This window comes from Siphateles boraxobius, unplaced genomic scaffold (genome assembly GCF_051911475.1).
Source record: "Siphateles boraxobius isolate OS27281-9 unplaced genomic scaffold, OSU_SipBor_1 7, whole genome shotgun sequence".
NCBI classification, from domain to species: domain Eukaryota; kingdom Metazoa; phylum Chordata; class Actinopteri; order Cypriniformes; family Leuciscidae; genus Siphateles; species Siphateles boraxobius.
Window position 1 is genome coordinate 34,684,471 of NW_027509197.1, and position 18,585 is coordinate 34,703,055.

Here is an 18,585-nt window from a genome sequence, read left to right on the forward strand (position 1 = left end):
TTTTAAATTGTTCTCTCATTTTCCATCAATTAAATGCAGCCATGTTCTAACGAGCAAGAGACTTAAAAAAAAACTATAAAACATTTAAAATTCTTATTTACAGTGTTCCAAACATTTGACTTGTGCTTATTGAGGCCATTGTATTTTTTAAATTAAGAATATTCAAATGTAAAAACCTATTTTAGGATGATCTCTAAATTCATGAATCTGCAAACGAAGAGATTATCCATGCAAACATCATGAGGAACATCAGGAACAGGAACACATCAGGAACATGTTTGCATTGTTGGTTCACCAAGGCATGCTATCTTCACACCACAGAGTGAGCACAGAGTGAGGAGCAAGTCTTCTGTTGATCCTCAGACACTTGCTGAAAAGATAAAGGGATTCATCGTAGAAAAGCACATTTTGGAGGTTACATTTTTTACAAGTGTTGTGTCATTTCCAGTAGCAGCAGCAGTCATATTAAGACTGACTGCACTTTCAGTAAACGACGTTGCACTGATATCAATGAAAAACAGCTGTGTGCGTTTCATTTTGGCATTGCACACATTTTGGACGCATTGACTGGCCGAGACGGATATATATACATTGATATATGTGTGCCTTTTCCAGAACACAGAAGAAAATGCAGTCACAGATTGGGTTCATCTGTGCTGGTTTTGTGGGGCTGAACTTTATCATCTTCATCAGGAATATAATATTCATCTCATCTCTAAGATTGTCTTACAAATCCCCACAACTCTTCCAAGAACTCTAATCTAATCAATTAACATTTCGCATGTCACACCCGGTGAGTTTTCTTTTATTCACTCACTAAAATAGTAAAAGCCGCCAGACCACCAGATTGTTTCCCGCGTGGCCCTTCTATTTGTTTCTGAATCTAAAATCAGCCGGCAAACATCTGCAGGTTGATGTGACAGTCTGCTGCAGAAAGGATTTCAGCTTATTAAAGAGTTCCAGGCCATGTGGAGCTGATTTGGAAGTGTCAAAGAGATATAAACACGTCATCTTAGCAGAGTGAAATATGGCACGGCATATCTTTGATCTGATGTGGGTCATCTCCAGAACTTGCCGGCTGGGTCAGATGGTACCAGATCTGCCCCTGCTGAGGCCTTCCTAGAACTCTATATGGTATTATTGAGTGTATATACCTGTAAGTCACGAGAGCTTGTGATCCGGAGAGGCTTCGCTGTGCCGCTGGGCCATATGGAGTCTATCTGAAGCAGCGGTGTTGATGGAGCGGGTCAGGCTACAGGGAAACAAGCTTCAAAGTTGGGCACATGTCAGTGTCTCTCTTATCCTTTCACTATGAGTTACAGGACAGAAGATATTCATTCTTCCCAATTCGCCTGATCCATCATGCTGTTGGAAAATCCAAAAAGTGTTTATCAAAGGCAGGTACTTCAAGGGATAGTTCACCCAAAAATCAAAATGAGGTCATATTTACTCGCCTTCATGTCGTTCCAAACCTGTGTGAAACGCAAACGGTGGATTTTTGGTCGTTTTTATATCTTTTGAATATGCCATTTCAGAGAGGAAATAACTGTAGTCTATTCATTTCACCTAAATATAATTTTATGGTTTTATGTATTTTTTAGAGCTTGACAGCCCCAGTTATCATTTACTGTCATTATATGGAAAATAGCAGACCGATAATGTTCACAAACTCATCTTTTGTGTTGAATGGAAGAATAATAGGCACACGGTTTTGGTCATAATGGTAAGTAAATTATGAATTTTCATCTTTGGATGACATAGTCCTTTAAATTAATTCAGTCTGTTAGCGTAGAACAGAGGAGATAAAGCAGAAAATTCAATTTGGGATTTGAGATTTTGAGATTAGGATGTTTTTAGGTTTCATCATTGTGGCGGTTTTTACATTGTTCATTATCTGAAAGTGCAAAAGCAGGCTGACTCGTTCAACAATGTTCTAGTTTCTTTATATTAGAGATGTATAACTATTTTATTTCTTCAAGCTCTTTGATTAGAAGCATTCATGTTGCATTATCTTGAAGCTCTAAAACCATAAACATCCCTCAGTGTAAACCCTTTCAGAACGTCCATGCTTTAACCAGAATGGACATGGAGATCATCTGAGCATCCTCAGGGCTATTCTCGCTGGCTTCGTCCCATGTGTCAGTCATACGTTCACATGTGGATTACATACATAAATCAAAGGGAAACAAATCTTCTTTCTGAAATAAGGCATAATTTACAATTGAAAACCTTACAAATGTGACCAAACTGCTGCCTTATACAAAACATCCCAAAGCCTCTTTTGAACACTGGACACTGGTGAAAGAAATCTGACATGCATTATTATTGTCTAATTCAAAGAGACAGTCCAGGCCCGTGTAAGAGAAAAGGCCTGTGAGGTTTTGCCAAAAGTTCTTCACAACAGGCTGACTCCTACATGTGTTTAGGGTATTGTGAAACCTTGGACTTATTCTGGAAAACAATAGGGAAAGGTCTTTCATCTGACTTGAAAGAATGGCGTGAAAAGAAGTCTGCAAATTCATCTACTGTGTGCCACATCTGAAAGAGGTGAGAGGTTTTTTGTGGCATTTTAATAACCATGAAAAAAATATGACCTTAAACATTAACGGGGGATGTTCGGCATGAGGCAAATACAAAAATGTAATATATAAGTGTGCACCTTTCAGTCATAAAATCAATCAGCAATTGATAATTATGAATTTAAAAGAAAAAACAAACAAATTAAAACTGTTGTAACCTTGGACATTCTTGTGAATTCTCACCATCAATAGCCTATATATATATATATATATATACTTATTTGTTTGTTCAAAAAAAAGTCTGTTAGACTTACCCCATCTTTTCCTGCACAACAAAAGTGTAAATGTTCAGTACATTTTTTGACTCCTATTGAGAAATATTCACAGAAATAAAAAAAGGTTGACAACTAGCAATAATTAAAATTAATGACAATCATTTAAAAAAAACACTTTTAAATAAAATTTAAACAAATGTGTAATACAAGCAATTCTGAACATTTCTTTTCCTCATAAATTCATACTTTTTTTTACAAATAAAAAATAATTTCAACAATATTTTACCATATTACACACTGCCTATATTGTAATATTTAAAATGTGAGATAATTATTTTAAAAATATATAAGTACAATGCACACTATTTTACACTTTTAATTTAATAAAAAAAAATTATATCTTATAATTACATTATATTTTTTTTAACCAGAGACCTGACCCGTTTGTACTGTGCCACTTTACGTTCCTTTTCCATTAAAATGTCGTTTTTACAGTGTGAGATTGAAATAATGTCTAAAACTGAGAGTATCAAACTAAAATTGTGGTATAATTTGAGTGGCAGCCAGTGGAGAGGTGCAGTGTAACTTAAGACTGGTCCTCCTTGTTTATTAGTCCACCAATCAGAGAGCAGCGTTTCCTCCCCCTCCATTCACACTAGTATTTAGCATCAGAGACTAGGATAAAGTTTCCCAAAAAATTAGGAAAAAACTTCCTGCGGGAGGAAAACTCAGGCAAGCTCTACTTCTGGAAGTAGAGGCGCAGTCTCGGACATACGAACCCCCCCCCCCAAAAAAAACGGACGGATATAACGGTCTAACCACGGATTCAAAGGTGGAGAGCGCGTTTTCTCCTCGACCTTCACATTTCTTTAAAAAAGAAATGGAAGAGAGTTCAAGCTCTCCCGTCTCCCCAGTGGACAGCCTGGTGACCAGCGAGGAGGAGTTGGACAGACAACAGAAAAGGTTCGGGAAGAAGAGGAGACACAGTAAAAAGTCGAGCGAGGACAGCAGCAGCCCAAGCTCCGTGAATAAACGGAACAAAAAGCCGAGCCCGAGCAGCACTCAGTCGTTCGAGGAGCTGCAGAACCAGCGGGTTCTGGCGAACGTCAGGGAGAGGCAACGAACTCAGTCGCTGAACGAAGCGTTCGCGTCTTTGCGCAAAATCATCCCCACGCTCCCCTCGGATAAACTCAGCAAGATACAGACGCTCAAGCTCGCCTCCAGGTACATTGATTTCCTCTATCAAGTGTTGCAGAGCGACGAGATGGACAACAAGATGTCGAGCTGCAGTTACGTCGCGCACGAGAGACTCAGTTACGCGTTTTCTGTGTGGAGGATGGAGGGCGCGTGGTCGATGTCTGCGTCCCACTAGCAGAGACTCGTCCATATCATGCCAAACGGGTGGGTAGAGATGCCAAGACCTTACTATAGTGTCGAGTTAAGTGGATGTGTGACGGCAGTAACCTGCTTTTAGGGAAACTCCAGCTGTTCTGGACCACTGACACTGACAGGTCATTGCAGGAATGCAACACTATATCCTCGTGACACCCCAAAAATGGTCATTTAGATTTGTTTAGATAAAGTATTATAATTCTTTAAAACGTTATTCTATATATGTTTTACACGTGAAACAATTCATAGTTTTATCATAGCATTATTACAGATAGGCCTACATGGATGTGTGTAACCTGCAGTAACCAATTCCACTTAAGGAATGTCTATATCCTCCTCACTGTAAAAAGTTATGACGGCATGTATTTTTTTTCATTGCTTTAACTCATTAAAAAAAGTAAAACGTTTGAACTTTTTAATTAGTTATACAAGAAACGTAGGTGATTGTACTTTTTGGGCCTCAGGTGAGGCCAATAACACATAAAAAGTATTTTTAATATTTTTTTAAATAATATAGTCTAGGGTATTACTACTCTAAAAAAAAACGATCTTATGCTATGGACTAAGCCCTATTTTTTTTATTTATCATCGTTATAAAATGTCTTCATTGGATGATATTGACATAAATTTTCACTACAGGCGACAAAGGTATAGGCTAGGTATCACGAGGATATTCAAATTATTATTATTTTTATTAATAGGTTATTATTATGGCCACACCCCCAAAAACCTGGTGTCACAGAAAAGGCCAGAAAGTTCCCTTTAAGTAACACCAGGACATAAACCAATGGCATATCTCAGAGAGTATTATAGAAATGTTCACTATAGCCTACAGTGGACAAAATGCTAGGCGTCACGACGATATCTCGAAGAAATGAATATAGGAACATATATATGTGTTCTAATTATTATATAATGCTATGAATACAAACATACATTCGTAAAGCCCTCTAAAAACACAATAGAAGCTCGCGCATTTCCAGTAAGAAAATGAACGTGCAGCCCAAAAACAATCAGAATCGGGTTATTCCTCGACTGCTAAAGCCAGATATTTATTGTAAAATCCAACTAGAGACATGGTGAGAACTATAGCACGAAAAGCTGTGGTATTCAGACTGTATTTGTCAGAAATAACATGGAAACAAACGCTGAATTTGAGTTTTTCTCAGTATTTGCGACTAAGTAAACAAATAAACATTCTCATTATGTCGTCGATGTTATGAAACGAATAACGACCCAACCGTGAGAAGGAAATGTTCCCTCTCGTGAATAAAACTCATATTTCAGCGGGGATTTAAACTGGTTATGAAGTTACAAACCACATTCGTAAACGTTAAGTAAAAAAAAAGAAAAATGGAAAAGAATGATGATCCTGACTGAAGTGAAAAACGGTACGCATTTAAACGTTTTCATAACGAAGAAATTAAAGCACCTGTGTGTGGAACTATTGTAGGAGCTAAAATATTCTGCTACATGACATCAGGATGTGAAGTCTTTTTTTTTGTCCTAACAGGAACCTTTATTTTTAATGAAGGTGTGAAGGTGAGCTGCAACCAAAACCATGTTTATGCTGGTGAAATAACAGCACAAAACACTCTTTAAGATCTCTAAGGCAAGACTGAAATCTTTCAGGCTAAATGTGTTCGTTTATTAACAAGATCACTTTCAAGAATTTTCATTTGAATTATTATTTACATTTTATTTAATAAGATATTTATGCATGGAGTTCTCTTTCCTTGACAACAAAATAAAGTAATAACCTGTGGTGAAAAGAAAGAAGATTTCCTATGAACCTGCACATCTATAAATAAATATGATCCTAGTTTAAATAACTAATTAGCTAAGAAAAAATGATGAAGTGCAATTAAAGAAGATATCATAATGCATTAACTAGTTGGATAAATCTCTCTTTTTATGCGCTGGATTAGGGCTATATCAACCAAGACAACACACAGCTGTCATAAAAATGTTTTACTCAACGCTTGTAACAATATTAGTTGTTTGTCTAATTGATTATTATCAATTTATTTGAATAAAGTAATATGTGCTTGCTACTGAGAAATTCAAAAGGAAGGCAGGTGTACAGCTTCGTTTTTCAAACCAAATGACCTCTTAAAACAGTTATTTTCCAGTGATGTAATTCCACCTGGGATTTGTGTAACATGATTGAACCAAGCCTTTTCCTGTGTAAGCATGTGCTCCCATTCAGAATTAAAATATGGGATCATTAATAGCTTCCCATTTTTTTCCTTCAACCGCAGACAAACCTTGAAGTTTAAGGTCTTCATTGAAAATCCCTGCATAGAAGTTTGAGGAGTAGATTTTTTAACCTAAATGTTTCTTCTTCTTCTTCTTCTTCTTCTTCCACAGACTGTTTACTTCCACTAATTTGAAGACACCAAAGGATTTATTGATGAACCTCTAAACCTCAAAGACGTGGCCAAGGGACATTCAGTGGATACACCTACATCCTCATGAAGGACATAACAAAAGGAACTTTTTATATACTTAGAGAAAAAGTAGATGACGTCTCCTGTGTTGTCAAATACATTTAATCTTTTTTCACAAGTTATTCTTAAATGTCGCTGTGGTGATAGTACAGGAAGGCCATCTGTTATCTGTATGGAAACTATATTTCGTGTTTGTCTATAAACAGAAGAGTTTATATATATATGAACAAAAAAACTATTGTACATAGGCTACCTGTGAGTGTTGTCAGCTTTTTTTAAAGGGACCAATGCAATTTAGAGCAATACTTTCTTGAAGTATGCTGCATGGATGAATGCCTACATTTGAATTTTTTTCTATGCAACATTTTCGATTTCCATCCATTGTACATTTTGCTTATTTATTAAAACATATTTTTGAACATTTAGGGTGAACACATTGATTATGTCCACATCCTCACTGTAGAAAAAGAGCGTTCAGATTTCCCCCTTCTTTTGTGCAGGTTCATTAGCCGAAAAGAAAGTCCAGCCAGTTTTACCCCAAAGCTTATAAAAAAGCCTGTCCGCTCTAATAAGAAGAAATCACTGAATCCAGACGGCTGGAGGCAAATTCTTTAACAACTGCAGATAACCGCAGCATTTAAATACCGGTCCCCTACCAGACCTTTTCATTTCTCCTCTGAATCTACACCAACGCTCGCAAAGCATTTATTGTTTACATCTCATTTTCCCAGGCTTAGCGTGATACAATCTAAAAGAAACGACTCCACTGCTGAGGCATTAATGTTTGATAGAAGCTCAGTTGTTCTGTTGGCCTGTTCAAGACTAATTCAACTCTGCTTTTTTATGATATTTTGGAGTTTTAAATAATAAAGGCAAGAACCTTTACAGCATATGTCTGTATATGTCAACATGCCACTGATGATTAAAAGAGAACATTTTTATTGGAAAAAAAAGTTATAATAGTTAAAATTGTTATTTAGGTTTCATACATTTTTGATAAGCATTTGTTCCATTTTCAACAACAACAACAACAAATGATTTTATGACTCCAACAATGTGTGCGTGTTTATGGTTTCCTTATCACATAACTAAAAAAATAACTTCCTTTATGCTGGTTATGCAACACACACTTTGATTTCTCAGACAAGAGTGGCTATATTGTAAATGTCAGTGTATTAAAACATAATTGCTTTACTGTTTTTTTTTTTTTTTTTAAGGGAATAACAATAAAGGATTGTGCCAGAGTACAATCTTCTGATGAGGAGCCACTGGACTCAAAACCTCACCTGTGGTGAAAACATGAAATACATATTGTTCTATGTTTTGGAGCTGTGGTGTGCCAAATTTTCCTTCCCTTTTTGTAGTTCATTGACTTTTTTTGCCCGTTGGATGCATGTGTGAGTACAATATGCCAACTTCTTATTTAGCCTATCTCAGGACAGTTAGGCTACCATCACATGACGTTTTAATTTCCCACAAAAAAAACTAAAAACAGGCAAGACAAGGTAGGTAGCAAATTTGGTGCAACGCCACTGACCCAAAGAGATACACTTACGAGAAAACAGCTGCAGTTTAAAAAATAACAGTTCTTAAATATGTGGTGATGGGGAAGCCCAAAGAAGAAAAAAACTGCGGTGAAGAGTGAGAACCAGCCCGTTATATACACACCTCTATTTATTCTCTTTATTCTGTGCACCTGCGCAAATCTCTGCAACCGCAACGGAAACGAGCTGAACGCAAGGGTCTCGAGAACGGCTACATGACGTCGATATGCGACGCAACTGAGAAAGACGTCCTTCTGACACACTTGTACGTAGGCAGACCAAAAATAATTAGCGTGTACGGACAGCAAGGACATTTACAGTCCGTATTCAATAAAATAAAACAAGTTCACACGTCTGTCAATCGCCCACTCTCAAGAAACATTTCTTGGTTTCTTAAGAAATAAAACTATTTCATACTTACATTTTTTTAAATCTCAGTTAGCGATGTCCGATTCGTGGAGGGACCGTTCTTATGAATCGGATCTTTTATGGAACAGGTCAAACTTGTTCACAAAATGATTCGTTAATGAATTGTATAATGAAAAGGGATAGTTCACCCCAAAATTACAATTTTGTCATCATTTACTCACCCTCATGTTGTTCCAAACCTGCATGAGTTTCTTTCTTCTGATGAATGAGAAAAATAATGTTTACCATGGAAGTCAATGGGTGACTTCTGTGTTCAACAGAAGAAAGAAACTCATACATGTTTGGAACAACATAAGGGTGAGTAGGCCTAAATTATGACAGAATTACAATTTTTGGGTGAACTATCCCTTTAATGATTCGTTCACTAATCTATTGAATTTAACGAATCGGACTGAATCAGTAGCCTAGCCTAAGGACAGTTCTCGAATCCGACTGAATCTTTCGAAATAACCTATGTCCAACTCGTTGGCTAGGCTACTAGCCCGAGAAATGATGAGTGAGCCTATACTAGTGAGCTTGAGTGGAACGATGATTTGACTGATGGGGCAAAAATATATTTAATAAAAAATGTTTTTTTTACACATCAATTCGAAACATTGGTTTTAATAAATAGCATTTAATTAAATCATGCAAATATTCAGTCGAGTCATGTAAATTATTTTAAAAAGCCTATTGTTTAATGTGAAATGCAAATTATATTTCGATTCAAAATAAGCTAACTGTTTTTATGAGCTGAAGTCGGGCAGGAACGAAATTACAATAAAACTCAGGAAAAATTAAATAAACAGCAACGTGTTTCTGCATAAGGCTTTATTAGGCATATACATGCAATGCAATTATATCATGGAGGTGTGATTAAATAATTACGTCATGACGTAAAAGAATCAATGAATCTTTTTTTGCTGATTCTAAAGAGCCGATTCACGTAAAAGAGTGATGATTAATAAACGTTTTAAAACGACGTGAGAGGCACATGGATTTAAAAATAAATCAAATAAAAGGTTGTGTGTTGAGGAAAAGTGCATATCCATCAGCAGCATGTTTGATAATGTCTCATTATTCCTGCCTTCCTTCTGAGCCAGAATGCCTCGGGCCACAGTTACGGAGTGGTGCAAGCCCCAGATGTTTCCCGTAAAATGAGACGGAAAAAGCAACAAAATTTTAATTTGCAGTAAAACGGATAAAGTAAAGGTTTACGCTGCATGCGCCGCATAAAGGATTTCATGTTCAAGCTAATGCCAAGGTTACATTACAACGTGGGGGTGGGCCCTGGCAGGACACACATTTCCTTCTGCTAAACCTAGAATCAGATTTGTAGGCTACCACCCTAGTGGTTTACTTTTACCTTCTGTGTTGATAGTAGGCCTAAACTAAAGCAACTAAAAGACCGCAGCATCTCTAACTTCAGGCTAACTTGATGAGCCACGCTAAAGCTGTTGTAAAATGCTGATAAACACAACACACCTGTGACCTCAAATTGATATTAACGTGCTAAATTGCACTGTAAACAGTTTACTGTGAGCCTAATGAATTATATTAGCATTACTGGCAGAAGATTTCTTTTTTTTAATCATTAATGTCTACTATTAAACTTAAAAGTATAGTTTACCCAAAAAAGAAAATTCTGTCAATTTACTCACACTTGTGGAATTCCAACACTGTATGACTTTCTGTCTTCCGTGGATCATAAAATAAGATATGCCTCAGTGTCCATACAATACAATTCAATAGGGTCCAGTGATGTTTAGACACCAATATCCTATAATTACCAATGACTTTGAGTGGCTTATTGGATTCCTATTTAAGACTTCATAATATTATGTGCAGCTTTACAAAAGTTGGCCACTTGTAGCTAGAATAAAATAAAGTACATTCTTGTGATGGAACTCAAATGATCTCTCCGGATGACAATAAGTGGAATCGAGATGAGTAACAATTTGATCCCTTAACACTCATAATAGGCTGATACTGGCCTTCTTGCCCTAAAACAGCTCCACGTGTACAATATATATGAACCCGCAGGACCGGATCCGTGCTCAAGGGAAGATGACGTGGCAATGCAGCACATGTTTGGCCTTAGATCGCATACAAATGTCTGCGCTGAATCACCGACCAGCAGATCAAATCAGGACATGGTTGAAGAACCGTGGATTCAGACAGTGTTACGGACATGCGTTCTGGGACAGGACATCTATAGCACAGGTGTGTTCCTCCTGCACAGGTGGAGTGCTGTATACTGAGAGCGTTTCATCTGGGAACAACAGGTGGATATGCTTACATTTAGTATAAATAATCCAAAAAGACAGGAAGGGAAGGGATTATGGTGGACAAGAATAGTTCTGGAACGCTCTGGACCTTCAGTACAAAGAAAGAAGACACTAAAAAAGTACTGGGAGGTAAGATCAGGTAATGCAGGGGCCTTCTGACATTTTTAGAAGCCCTGGATGATTAACTAACTAACTAACTAAGTATTCTAACTGCTGAAAATTTAAAATACCCTAATAAATGTTTCCTAACTAACTAACTAACTAACTAACTAACTAACTAAGTATTCTAACTGCTGAAAATTTCAAAGATACTAATGGAGGTTTTCAATAACTAACAAAAATGTTAAATACTCTAATGGATTATTCTAACTAACTGCTGAAAATATCAAAGACCCTAATGGATTTTGGTAAAACTTTACTTTGCAGTGTCTTTGTTACATATGTCACATGCACTTACCATAGTAATAACAGTAAATGATGCAAAATTCCACGCAACTGGGTGGTGATGGCGCAACTAGGGATGCAACTAGGGGGGGTGATGGCGCAGTGGATAAGACACATGCCTTTGGTGTGAGAGAACCGGGTTCGAATCCACTGTGAGACACCAATGTGTCCCTGAGCAAGACACTTAACCCCTAGTTGCTCCAGAGGTGTACAACCTCTGAAATATAGCAATTGTAAGTCGCTTTGGATAAAAGCGTCAGCTAAATGAATAAATGTAATGTAAAAATGCAACTAACCCTAAACCTACCCTAAGTACATGTAGTTAACATTACTCAGTACTTAAATATTTAAAAACCAACCAATATAGTTTTCGTTCATTTCTGAATGTAATTTCTGAATTTCTCGAATGAATGTGCCTGCAATTTCACTTTGAAATTACCTTGAGCTTTTGGGGGAAAAGCACTATACAAATTATACTTATTATTATCATTCATTAACCGTGAGAAGGAACAGACTTTCAGTCTTCCACTGCCAGCAACACCACATCTCCCCTCATCCTGGGAAGCACCAAGAACACTTCTCAGCCACAATCATTCCAAAAGCACCCCCCCCCCCCCCCCCGCTCCCCTAAAATTCCTCCAGTCTTTCCACCGCTGGAGAGATTTCCGCTGCTCTTGGAGGCAGAATCAAACTGGACAAGAAAATGGCTTAAAACACTAAAGTGGCTGTAAAAGCTGGTGAGGAGAACACATGCAGACCAGGCTATGGAAATTACCTCTGGACTGATGTGGCACTCAGTGAACTCAATGATCATCAATGTTTTTACATAAGTCTGTATTATGATTCACCAGCATCTCTATTCAGTCTCAGGCCCCTTTGCTCGAAGTGTTTGAGAGATGTATAACATAGGCAGCTGTGAAACTAAAATAATGATCTTATAAAGGACAATCAAGAGCTAAAAGAGCAGAAATTCATCACCTTAACTGGATCAGGCTACTTGCAATAACGTTCAGTGGTTAAACAAAGGTGCGCTCGGCTGCAGAAACCTGATCCCGTCTCGTCTGTGGGTTCATACTGCGGCACACTCGCACACCAGACCACTTTCCTCTTCATTAGAAGAAAGGTCACACCAGGCTACTGAGGTGAGGAGCTGTTATTCTCTCCATTTCACCAAACCAATTATAAAACAAACCAGCGTTACACCACGTCCTAACCAAGGACGGAACTAGTTTCCAACAAGTAATTTGGTAATCTAGACTGAAAGTAAATGTGTTGTTTAACTCCATACAGAACATATTTGATATTTAATATACATCTAAGTAGAGCATTTGGACCAATGAGATTTCGCTGTGGGCGGGCCTTTCCAGCATGACACCACATTATTACAACAAAGTCAAATCACATTGTGTTGTACAGCATTTTCACTTTCAGAATGGACAAAAATTACGTCGAAACCAGTCAAAACACAAAATATCCAGCTGCTTTTTGCTTGTCTTAGTCATGGCTGGTTAAGGAAAACTCAGACTCTGTGCCATTGGTACCGGAAGTATTTATTTCATTTTCATTTTAAAATAGTCTTTGTTAACTCCAAGCCACCGCCAGCGTTTTTGACCATTTTCACAAAAATGTCATGGCCTCTAGAATATTTTCTTGAATGAATATCTGAACATGCAATTTATAGCCTACAAAGACACTTGAAGGAGGGTAAGTTTCAGAAAAAAATCAACAATTTGAGCAAAAAGCTAAGAAAAACGTGTTTTTGTCAAAGACTACGTCTGGATGGGATTCAGAACGATGAGCAAAACATAGATGGAGTAGATTGAGTCCATCAACACCCCTAAAGCTTCACAGTCCTATAGCTCATCCCTGGAGTATATTTTTTTTCAGTAACATTAGGCCGTTTTGATTTATATGCTGTTTAATGCTGGTGAACGTGTTATTTTACATATACATATTATTACATATGATATAGCTTGTGTTTGCATCTTCCTTTTGATCAAGAGATTTAGTAGCCTACAGAAGATGCATAGTGACCCCTACATATAACAGTCAAAACCCTGAAAGCCAGAAATGTCCGTCAATGGCAGGCAAGCCTGGTCTCATAAATGACGGAAATAGAGTTAAAGTTAAGAGTTATAATCCATGAACCAAGCCAATCAGCTGCGAGGTGAATCATAACACTACAGTCTTTTATTTGAAGCAAAAAAGTTTTAGATAATCGGACGAAAAGACATTATATACAAAAAATATATTAGCATTAATTCAATTTAACATGCTTTTTGTGTGCTAGCTCTCACAATGAACGTTCTCCTTGACAGACTGGTGAATGTGTGTCAACCGGGTGTCACACTCTGTTAAGCCACAGGCCCGAACGTTTCACGTAGTGGGTTTGAATCCAGTGTGGCACATGCCCAGACTACAAACGGGTACCGTGGCCAGAAATGGTGAAATAATTTGCTTCTGTTCCAAAAATGGTTGCTTTCTAAGAATAATCTCATCTGAGTACAAAATGCAGTGCATTTATGTACAAATTCTTCATTTTGAGTAATTCTAAAACTATACAACTTCGGCATCTGTGTGAAAACGCTCTTTCGGTGCAACAAGCTGAGTGAAAGGCACCTGGCCAGAGATTGTGGGTTCGATTCCCGCGTGAGGTATAACTTTAATAAAATTATGTAAAAATGTTTTGACATTTCGATTACTTAAATATGGAGGTTTTGCTCTTCTTGGCCCCGTATCGCAGCTTGCAGTTATATTTCTCAATATTTTTGTTGTTTTGTTGTTGGTGGAAGAAACACCGGCTGAGGGAGATTACAGAGCAGAGATGCACAGAGATGTTAATGACTTCCTCATGTGAAGCCAGCGGGATAAAACATACAGTTCCCCTTTACACAGTTAGCGCAGCCGCGGGGGAATTTCGGTGTGAACGATTTGAAGGGGGGCTGAAATTAAACTTGCTCCGAGGGGGTAGATTCCGTCCCGCTCCATTTTTGATCTCATAGAGCCGGAAGGGGATAGGTCACCTGTGTAATTTGGACTAACACAACAGGCATAAATTGGTGTGGGTTTTGTTTGTGTGCTCTCTTAAAAAGTTGTGTGAGCTCTTAATGAGAAAAATATGTCATGGCCCTCGAGAGCCACCTTTCCCCCGCTCTCTTTTCTGTGACGGTAAACATTTATGACAGTCCTGTCTTCGCATGCAAAGTAGAATCAAACAGTGAGGTGCTTTATGTCAATATTGAAAATGATCAAGTAGGAAAACGGAGCTAGTGTGAACCCAGCGGCGTTTGTTTCCTCTCAGGGCAGCAGCACTTGCAGTGACGGGTCAGTACACAGATATCTCCTCCCTGAAGCCTCTCAGGAGGGGCACCGGGTTTTAGACTAAACACGGCAAGAACAAGCAAACAGCACACAGCTCTCAAAACACAGCACACGCGAGACTGAAGATGACAGTCGACGTGGAGGACAAGCGTACAGTTTCTGAAAATATTTGAGCATAAAACAAACTCGGCACACATTACAAGTGCCATCAACATCCTCATCTTCAGACAAAATATTATCAAATAGCTGAACACACGATCAAATAAAACAATAAGCCTCGAGAAGCCATGTGTTACAGCACACGTCAAAAAGCAGACTGCTTAAAATCTCAACAGTGGCAAAATCACGGTAGAGCATGCCCTCAACTGGCTTATTGCTATTAGGCAATATCATACAAAACAAACACCAATATTTACTAAGTAGATAAAGGGTTGATCTAAAAAAAAAAACCTTAAAAAAGTAGAAGAAAAAGAATAGTATAGAATAGTTGTATAGACAAACAATCAACTACAGAGGAAAGAAAGTCATAAGCGTTTGGAACTTCATGAGGGTGAGTATATGGTGCCAGAATTTTCATTTTTGGATGAAATGTATACTTTTAAAAACTAAAATGAACAGTCACTGCAATAGTAGGCCTATAGTATTATATCTTATTAAATATAGGATTATTATTTGTAAAAAATGAATTCAAAAGATGCTAATTACTTTCTTAATGGACGTTCCAGGCCTTATTATGCACAATTCATGTGTGAATGTTATTTAAATATACAGTAAATAAAAAATAAAAAATAAAACAAAGTACAGTTTATTACCATTAGTTAATGGATTAGGTATCATGTACTGTTTTTTTATTTTACAAAATGTATGCGTTTGTTAATTTATACAACTTGAAATGTTAAATTAAACATAGATTAATAAATGCGGTAAAAGTATGTTTTATTGTTAGTTCATGACGCCTAACGCATTAACTAATGTTTAATTAAACCTTACCGTGAAGCAAAAATGTTTTTCTTTATAATCTTTCAAAATTCAACTTATTGCAGCCCTCATTCGTCTGACTTTTTAATTTTCCCAATCAATTCTCAATGGATAAACTTCTTTCTCAAATACTCTGTTTTACTTAGAAATATGACAGATTATTAAATAGCACAGTTTTTAAACGTGCTTATCGACTATAATACAGTGGCTTTAAAGGGATAATTCACCCAAAAATGAAAATTCCTCAAATTGTTCCAGACCTGTATGAATTTCTTTCTTCAGCTGAACACAAAAGAAGATATTTTAAAGACTGTTGGTAACCAGACAGTTGATGTGCCCCATTGACTTCCATAGAAGGACAAAATACTCTGGAAGTCAATACCATCAACTGTCTGGTTACCATACATTCTTCAAGATATTTTGTGTTTAACAGAAGAAAGAAACTCATACAGGTTTGAAACAACTTGAGGGGTTGAGTAAATGATGACAATTTTAATTCTTTGGGGGAACTATCCCTTTCGATGTGGCTCATCCAATCTGAATTTAGAGTCTGCACTATCTACTTCATAATATGTGATTTACAGTCTAAATTGAGGAGAAGCTCTTGAGTAACGCTGGTCGGGATGATGTCCACACCCATTGGGTGAAGCGCAGGTCTTTCGCCTTGTGTCATATCACTCGGGTTCTGTAAGGCTGATCTGTAATTTGGCTTTGAGATGCAGCTGGCTTCATCCACCACCTCAGAGCCACAATTAAAAACTGCAGAGAAGTGGCGAGCGATGCTCTGGAAGGAGGACCTTCTCTAATATAAGAGACCATAATGACAGACTGAGCCACCTCAATGAGGATGAGCAGAGCAGAGAGAGAACAACATTGAATTGTGTGACCGCAGACCAAATAGTTAGGAACTAGCTAGAGGTTTTTCGTCTGATGTGTCAAGCCTGTGTTCTCCGAGACGGTTTATTGTGGGAACGGAGAGCATGTAGAGACCCCGATTGGGATCAAATGTGGAGACCGCACTGGGTTTACCCTACCCCGAGCTACAGGGCAAAGGTCACGGGGTTCAGCGACCTGATCAACAGTTCTACTGACAGTCTCTAAACGTTTCACCTCGATCTGACTCCCGAGGAGCTCGATGCGTGAACACATTCCTGGGGATCCCGTCACCTTTGTGCTCGCTATGTTGTTTGGAGACAATCTTTTGTCGACCTGCGAGGCGGTAAATATTGTCTCTTGCGTCTCCTTTCACACTATTAGCTAATCCGTGCCACACGTCCCAGGGTGTCAGATTTATGAATATTCAAATCCCTGCTTTGTGACGTTTTAAATTTAGTTATTTTCTACTTCATGACCTAAAGAGTCAATTCAGCCGCGCTGGACTGGAATTAGCCGTTTGTTTATTTGACTGGCGCTTAGCAAGCAGCAGGGTGATGCTTTTGTTTGCTTTGGTCAATCCGCTGGATTTCTCTCGCTCTAACGTACCCCTGTATATTTGGACAGACGTCTGACCCTTGTCTCCTGTAAATGAGCTGCTAATCCTTGTCGTGACTACTGTAAGCTGTTGCCCTCCCCTGGACAGAGGGGGCAGTGCTCCAAACACAAGCACTGGCTCCAACAAACCTTCACCACAGTACCACCATAGTAACAGATACTACAATCATACTGTATTCATGTACCATGGGACTTACATGGATCTCCAAAGGCATTAAAAATTAAAAAACAGTAATGTCATGGCACATTTTTTTTTTAGCAGTAACTTAAAAATATATTCCTAATCATAATTTTTGCTACATCTATACTTATTTAAATAAATAAATAAATAATAAACAAAATATGCCTAATTAATTCATGTTCCTTGTGCATGATTCAGAGCCCGGCTTTTAACAATACAATCAAATCCAGATTGATAAAATCAAGTCCAACATTTTGTGCGAAATATTATTTTTTCATTGGGAAATACAATTTTTTTTACAACAGACTTTAAAATAGTTCTATTCCCTGTTACTGTATCTACAATACCGTTCGAAAGTTTAGGTATGTTTTTGAAAAATCTCTTCACCAAGGCATGCATTTTCATCACCATTAGGCTACTCCAGTCTTCAGTGTCACATGATCCTTCAGAAATAATTTTAATATGCTCATTGCTGCTCACAGTTGAAAACGTTTTTTTTTGTGGATATGGTGATGCATTTTTCAGGATTCTTGGATGAATAGAAAGTTCAAAACATTTGCAAATTTTAAAAAAAATGTTTTTCTAAGAACGTAAAAGTCTTTAACATCCAGCACAAAGATGTACATTTAATCTCTCTCTCTCTCTCTCTATATATATATATTCACAGACTAAACGCTAAGGTTCTGTGCTCCAGGCAAACTGACGGGAACTGATGCTTGTGACAATAAACCACAGTCCTTAAACAAACTGTGGGACATCTGAGCATCCCGGCCCTTTTCTCCCCGCAAACAATTCATCTCCACGAGTTTTCCACATTACATGTGGTGCACTGTTGTTTGCTACGTAATAGATTTACAAAAAGTCCCCGTCGCCCAAGAGCGCACCACAGAATTACAGTGTAAAATAATGAGAAAAGCTCAACGTTCACTACCAGACAGGCCATTAGACCCTTCACAATGTGACAAGAACACTTACGGCGGTCAGATTAACAAGGACTGGAACTTCCTACTGAAACGATTGAGGTTTAACAGCTGCAGACTCCCGTCCTTTTGATTCAAAAGTATTTAACATGTACTGTGCAGATTTTGAGGGGATACATCTACAGAAATGTTTTCATAAATTAATCCTAAATCATGACCAAACTAGCCAAATAATCAGACAAACACACAATGGATGAGTGACAGGCATTCCAATGAACAATTGTAATTGAACTATTATTCAAACACAAATGTATATATATATATATATATATATATATATATATATATATATATATATATATATATATATATAA

At 37.6% G+C, this 18,585-nt stretch overlaps 1 protein-coding gene across 1 annotated transcript; it reads left to right on the forward strand.

The window, feature by feature from the left end:
- Positions 1-1,160: 1,160 nt before the first annotated feature.
- Positions 1,161-7,830, forward strand: twist2. The gene is made up of 2 exons (XM_077215366.1): positions 1,161-4,195; positions 6,557-7,830. The coding sequence occupies exon 1, from the start codon at positions 3,675-3,677 to the stop codon at positions 4,164-4,166; it is 492 nt and encodes a 163-aa protein (XP_077071481.1). The 5' UTR covers positions 1,161-3,674; the 3' UTR covers positions 4,167-4,195; positions 6,557-7,830.
- The last annotated feature ends 10,755 nt before the right edge of the window (positions 7,831-18,585 follow it).

What these genes read in the sequence shown, in the direction of transcription:
- twist2 (XM_077215366.1), top strand. Translation starts at nt 3,675, where the DNA reads ATGGAAGAGAGTTCAAGCTCTCCCGTCTCCCCAGTGGACAGCCTGGTG.